General features: G+C 39.1%; 2 protein-coding genes across 2 annotated transcripts; both read right to left on the minus strand.

The window, feature by feature from the left end:
• Positions 1 to 844: 844 nt before the first annotated feature.
• Positions 845 to 1,557, minus strand: LOC117550157 (nucleosome assembly protein 1;2-like). Its single transcript, XM_034222510.1, has 2 exons — positions 1,431 to 1,557; positions 845 to 1,201 (listed from the first exon to the last, which is right to left on the minus strand). Exons 1-2 carry the CDS (start codon positions 1,516 to 1,518, stop codon positions 873 to 875), a joined length of 417 nt encoding a protein of 138 aa, XP_034078401.1. The 5' UTR covers positions 1,519 to 1,557; the 3' UTR covers positions 845 to 872.
• A 40-nt stretch (positions 1,558 to 1,597) lies between these two features.
• On the minus strand, positions 1,598 to 6,392 carry LOC117550077. Its single transcript, XM_034222378.1, has 13 exons — positions 5,975 to 6,392; positions 5,693 to 5,797; positions 5,347 to 5,579; positions 5,090 to 5,267; positions 4,392 to 4,485; positions 4,074 to 4,309; positions 3,767 to 3,857; positions 3,249 to 3,366; positions 3,077 to 3,168; positions 2,534 to 2,651; positions 2,335 to 2,436; positions 2,079 to 2,251; positions 1,598 to 1,603 (listed from the first exon to the last, which is right to left on the minus strand). The coding sequence occupies exons 4-13, from the start codon at positions 5,146 to 5,148 to the stop codon at positions 1,598 to 1,600; spliced, it is 1,089 nt and encodes a 362-aa protein (XP_034078269.1). The 5' UTR covers positions 5,149 to 5,267; positions 5,347 to 5,579; positions 5,693 to 5,797; positions 5,975 to 6,392.
• Between the last annotated feature and the right edge of the window lie 200 nt (positions 6,393 to 6,592).

The raw sequence follows: 6,592 nt of genomic DNA on the forward strand, positions 1-6,592 counted from the left end.
ATAATAACAACCGACCGTCCGGTGGGTAGCATTTGCTTGGCATTTCCGGGTATATCTCCACTGGTTGGGCCATGTTAACAATACTGTGTAATTGTCACGTTTGAAGGGACAACATCGTGACATCTTCACGTCTCCCAGCATGGTAAATCGTCACATGTTCACGTCTTGCCTTGATACCGGTGTTGTGCTGACCATGTCCATGCCTTTATGACAACAGTGTACCAATCTTCTGATGGCTACTTCCAGCAGGATAACTCACCGTGTCACAAAGCTCAAATATTCTCCAACTGGTTTTGAACATGACAATGACTTTTACTCAAATGGCCTCCAGTCACCAGATCCAAATCCTACAGAGCACCATTGGGATATGGTGGAACCAGAGATTTGCGTCATGGATGTGCAGCTGACAAATCTGCAGCAACTGCGTGATGCGATCAGGTCAATATTGAGCAAAATCTCTGAGGAATGTTTCCAGTAGCCTACCTTGTGTAATCTATGCAATGAAGACTTAATGCAGTTCTGAAAGCAGATGGGGGTCCAACCCATCTAGCAAGGTGTACCTAATTAAGTGGCCGGTGAGTGTATTACTTAGGTCCATTTGTATTTTAGTGTGTGTCTGTAGGAGTAAAGTCTAGACACATTCTTTGGATGTAAGCATTGGTTAATTAAACAGATCATGATAATAAGGGTAATCACCAAAACCTTATACCAGGGGTGGGGAACCTCCGGCCCTCGAGGTAACTCGGATCCGAAGGTGACTGAAACTGCTAATGGCATTTAGTTGAATACCAGACATAGTAAATGCAAAGCAGGATAATACAAAAAAAAGGTAATAAACAAGCCATTAAATCGTAATACTCGTTTTAATACGTTCACATGCATACAACACAATACAATAGACTTGTTAAGTCCTGTTCGTTGTCCTGTTTGTTGTCCTCATCACCTTCCTGTTTGTTGTCCTCATCACCGTCGTGTTCGTTGTCCTCATCACCGTCCTGTTCGTTGTCCTCATCACCGTCCTGTTCGTTGTCCTCATCACCGTCTTCAATGTCTTCCTCCATCATGAGAAAAGACGAGTCCGTGCCAATACAGCTGTAGGTGCTGGTGACTCTGCTCAGTTTCTGCTCCAGAAGATATTGATGGTGTAAAAGACAGCAGTGCAGTCCCCTGTATCCCTCTTCTGTTATATCGCTTGGAGAAACTAAAATAAAAAGACAAAATGACAGTCTATGTAAGGCAACTTTTAATTAGCATTGATGTTGGTTCCATATAAGCAATTTTAATGTTTAACTCCGAGGCTGTATATTAGCTAAAAAGATTTGTGATTCAGAAAAAATGCAATCATTACAGATGCTATTCAGTGACAGACGTTTGACACTGACCAGAAGGGGCAGTGGCAAATGTTATAAATCGGTATTTGTGGAACATACTTTGGTTCCTGATGTCGTCTTTTGTCTGATGAAGGAGGTGGTCCAGTTTGTCCAGTGCCTGCCTCAGATTTTGACAATGCTGGGTCATCTCCTTCACAATGATGACTTTCTCTCCTACGCCCTGACCAGCATAACCTGGTCAAAAAGTCGCCTCTTTGTGCGCAGGTTCACCACTATAATGGAAAAAACACAAAATATGACAACACAAACACAATGGTAAGGCTAATAAAACAAATAATATCCGTTTGCATTCAATCTTTTTAACTTAAATTGCCCAAAACCTTGAAATCTGGTAAAAAATGTCCAACCTCGCCGCTTGCTGAATTTTTTCAATTCTGTCTATGTTGGCAGAATTACATTCAGTATGTCTTGAGATTCAACATTAGTATGCAGTTCAGGGTGGTCAGGAAGGGTTTTACTGTTTCCATAGATGTGCCTGTCCCAGTGAGACTATAGCATGACTATTAAGACTTGATAGGGCAACATCATACAGACCTTTCAATATAATTATTTCAAAATGCTTTGTTGTGATCATGATGATTTGTGACACCTATGTTGACAGCTCTGTGTTACATTGGTGATTGTATTCTAGTACTACAACTGCATTTATTGAATATCTAGGGCAAACAAAAACAAGTTGTTTCTTACCATCTCCTTGCCCTCCCAGGGCAGAATGACATCCTCAGACAGACTGCATGCTGCTTCTGTGTCAATTGTCTCTGTACAGGTATCAATGGTGTTGTACTGCAGTATCCTCTCTCTGAGTTTATTCTTGAGCTCTGTCAGTCTTCTCCGTTTGCGTTGCCTTGTTTGGTTGCTGTCTGTAAAGTAAAAATAATAATAATACTAACAATAACAACAACAAGAAACAAATATTGTTTCTAGATAACGTAATAATAAATACCATTTTGTCGATAGAGGTCGTGTTTCTTTCTTCGGAGGGAATAAATAATGTCATCTATTTCTCTCTGGAGCTCCTCCTGGCTGCTCTGGCCTCCATGTTTCTCTTGAAAACAGAAACAACCAGGTATAATCATAAAACATGAAGCCAAATGTTTGGAAATATGGAACCAAATCTATACCACAGTGATCATATAACATACCAGTGGCTGCCCATTGCTTGACCTCCAACACCCACTGCTCCGTGTCCTCCAGGGAGATGTTCAGCTCTTGCTTGAGACTCTCAAGATTGTCCACTTCAGTTTGTGCTCTCTGTGTAGTCTGGTTAGAATGTTTAAAAGCAGAAAGTGAATATGCGTTCCAGTTGGTTGAGAAGGTTGTTTTTTACTGAATTCCTTTATGAACATTAACTGACCAGACAACAACATGAAATGCTAAACACCTTCTCTTCAAGGTTGGCAAGTATCACCTTAGAGTCCCTTTTCTTTTTTTTAAAAGATCAAGCAGGATTAACATGATTATTATTATACAGAAATTCAGATGAATCAACCTATAGTGCTTAATTACAAACAACAGAACAGAGACTCTCTTGGCAGAGCAGTGTGCTATGGCAGCACCATCATAATGAAATTATTGCAGAATATATTTTATTCAACAACATGTAGCTAAGGATGGTGTTAAATTACTACAACAAGAAACTCAGATATTCTTAATGTACATTTTGAAATGCAGCATGGACGTCTTACTTTGACAAATCTCTTTGAGAGTGTCTTGTGGAGATTCTCCACCTTCCTGTGGTTCCATAGCATAGCCAGCACGGTTATCATATCTGCTCTAGCTGTAAACACAAAAACATGAGAATTCACATCAGCTTTACAATGTGGCACTGCTTAAAACAATTTGTTTTCCTCTACCAACCTGATTTGGTCATGTATTTTGTTGTCAGAGCTGCCCTTGAGAGGAAGCTGTTAACCTGTTCCACTTCCTCGCCAACAGTATTTCCAGCACCTTCCTGGCTTCTGCCACCCCACTTCACCTGCTCAGAATCATAAACAATGAGATCTAGATATTTAGTTCAATATTATAATTTCTTGTACTGTACATCTTTAGTTAACATCAGTGTCAGGAGAAATTTCAGAAAGTTAAAATGTTCTGAGATTGAATTATGCTTTGAACTACAATGTCACAACTGCAGTTATTTGAAGCTCTGTTCATTCATTATTTCTACAGTGCGGATATATTTACTAAAACAACATAATGGGTTTTGGAAGCCTATCCTTGTGACAGTCTGTTTTGTAACAATTTTGTCAACATTTGTAACTATTACAATTATTCCACAGGCTTGAATAGAATATACTACATGATATTCTTATGTGCACTACAATTTCTAAAACATTTGAATCTAGTCACACAAATGTTTAACTTGCATACTGTACCTCGCATTTGCCTGTGTGGGCCTTGGCGTGCATTACAGAGAGAAAAGGTTTCATCTCTGTAAGTGGTTGGAGCTCCAAATAAGGCCAGTACCTGTAATGACAAAATCAATTGGCTTTTCCAGTTGCATGATGGCATAATAGTAAAAAGATAAATCAGGTCCTTAAAATTACCAGTACAATCCTTGTAACCAACATCAGCATTTATCCAAATGAATGCTTTTTTGCTTTACATCTACTGGATGTGCAAGAATTAAATAGATAACACGTTTCACACAAACACTTTGCATTTTGCAATAGTTATAACTACCTGCAGGCAACATCCATACAAAAGAATGTTGCATTCGCAACTTCAGCCAGCTCCTTCTGCAGGAACATTGGGTAGGCATATATTTCACCACGGTAGTGATTTAGGCCTTGTAGCAAGATGCCATGTCTGCACACAGCTATTTGCAGGCCTTCCTCGTCCACCTTGGCCCTGGACTTGTGTGAGGTTTCTCTGCAAGCTGTGAATGTTGCCGGTCCACAAACATCACGACCACTTTTCTGAAATAGACACAATCTGTTACATTTAACCCTGTGCTAAGTAAAATAAATAAAAGGGTTAGTGGGTTGAATAGATTCTTACAATCGTCATCTGGCTCCTGATTTTGTCGACAAAGGCAGACACTTTACTGTCCTGGGCAATGAACAGTCCATCAAATAGAGACGGTTCATCTGTCCTGCGAAATTCGAGAAAGAAATTGTAAGCAACATTATCATACATACATAAGTTTGATTGTGTCCTCTATTTAATGTGGGCAATTTGCTTTTGCTATCAATTTTTCATAAATGTGGAAAAGGCCTTTGTGAATTTGATCTGTAATTTTGTGTAAAGCCTTTTGTCACCATTATTTAACATTAGTGAAAAGTTTACTGACTTCTTGTAGAAAGGTACAAATAAAAGTACATCCTTTATATTGCTGGGCATGGAATAGGGCAGAGGAAGGCAGAGAAAAAGGTTCCTGGACAATTTAATACATTTATCATGAAGCGATTATATCCAAAGCTGGTTCTTAGCTCCAACATATCCAACTAACGTCAACCATAACCATTTAACATTTTAAAGAGCTAACTTTACAGGCGTCATATACAATAATGTTTATGAATTGGATTGATATAATTATGTGTAATTACAAACCAACTATTGTTTTCTGATGGTCTACAAACTTTGGAAAATAAAAATAAATAAAAAATTGGAAAGTTGGGGAAAGTTAAACATTTCAGCAAAGACATTCAGCTTAGTCAATAAAACAACAACTAAAATGAGAATATGATTTCACTGACCCTCTGGACTTCTTGAAGCGATAATGCTTTCTATTGCCATCTACAGCAATAGCCAGCATGTCAGGTGTGCATGCTGGGCATTTAAAGGGCTCCACCAGGCACAGATCTTCTTGTCTGTAATTACAGAAGGCAAACTCCCGAAAGACTCTGTGGAGGTATCGCTACAGATTCTGCCTGTCTGGAAACAAGAATGGTATTCATTTTGTTAATTCAAAGTTTGGTATTCAAAAATCTTGAAAACCACATTTTATTCTTACCCTTCCTGTGGAAAACGATCGATGTTCAAGCATTTTTATAAATACTTGCTGGGATAATGCTGGGCTGGCCAATTTCATTTGCTCGAATGATGTGAACACATCAAACTTAAAAATAATTTTGCAGCTGTCGGTTGCTGGCCAGTATTTGTATCCAAGCAAGTCACCTATGCTCGGGGACCATTTGGTGGAACAAGTTGGACAGCACACAGAAGGCAGGCAAACGTTGTATGGACCTGAGAAAAAATATAAATGTGCAATTTGACAGGTATCTATGCAACGCAGGACAAAAGTATAATAGTAATCCTGTATTTTTGCTTGACCACATCGTCTTCTGGTGGCAACAAACCATTGATAGTCACCAACACGGTCTGCTTTCCTGGGATGATGGTGAAATCTTGGCTTGGACCACAGAAGCAGATTTGGGATGGTGGAGGAATTGGAAGCAGACACACTGTAGCAAAGACAATTTCAGAGATTCATATGCATGTTAGGACATGTAGTCAATACAAATTGAGACATTTGAATAGTTAAAGCAAACTTCCGACATGGTGAAAATGATGCCGCTGTATATGTAGTGCACATTAGGAAACCATGGTAAGGGAATATGTAATAAACTATTTGAACCCACCTTGTTCACAGAGTCCATATTGGCCACTTTCATCCACAACCACTAAGGATGTGGGAGGAATAGGTCTGTAAAACCCATCAATCATGGCTTCCCTGTCATGGAAGACATTTTTGCCATGGATAATTGGGTCACATGCCGGACAAAGAAAGGGAGTTCCTGGTGGAACACAGTCCAAGCACCGGACCACAGCATCAGCAGTTTTGCATTGGAGACAGGAACGTTTAGTGACAATCTCTGCAGCCAATTTCAAATTAAGGAGCTCTGGCATTGCAGCTCTGAATTTTTGTTCACGTTTCAACTGTCTTTGGGTCCATGTTGTTACAGTGGGTGTTTCTTCTGATGATGCAGGGACAGTGAGAGAACCCAACAGGTTTCTCAGTGTGAGAAGATGTTGATCTAAAATAACAAAATATAAAACAAATCATGGAATTTAGTTTAATTAAAAAAAGATATTCCATACTTATACATATTTGGGTCGGAAAACAATCGACCTATTTGGTCGTATTAGTTGGAGGACTTGTGATGGCTTTTCACTTTAAAATGTATCATGAACACAGCTATTACATACTATAAACAATTAGCTACATTTCAAGTTGAAGGATAATTTAAGAATTCATT

This window comes from Gymnodraco acuticeps, unplaced genomic scaffold, assembly GCF_902827175.1.
Source record: "Gymnodraco acuticeps unplaced genomic scaffold, fGymAcu1.1, whole genome shotgun sequence".
Classification (NCBI taxonomy): Eukaryota; Metazoa; Chordata; class Actinopteri; order Perciformes; family Bathydraconidae; genus Gymnodraco; species Gymnodraco acuticeps.

Bases quoted from the DNA above. Each gene is read 5' to 3' on its own strand.
- LOC117550157 (XM_034222510.1), bottom strand. From the start codon at position 1,518: ATGACCCAGCATTGTCAAAATCTGAGGCAGGCACTGGACAAACTGGAC. The intron at 1,202-1,430 runs GTATGTTCCACA...TTTTTATTTTAG, and splicing joins AGACGACATCAGGAACCAAA to TTTCTCCAAGCGATATAACA.
- LOC117550077 (XM_034222378.1), bottom strand. From the start codon at position 5,148: ATGCTGGCTATTGCTGTAGATGGCAATAGAAAGCATTATCGCTTCAAG. The intron at 3,367-3,766 runs GTACAGTATGCA...GATTCTGAGCAG, and splicing joins CCCACACAGGCAAATGCGAG to GTGAAGTGGGGTGGCAGAAG. The intron at 2,252-2,334 runs GTATTTATTATT...TTTACTTTACAG, and splicing joins CGACCTCTATCGACAAAATG to ACAGCAACCAAACAAGGCAA.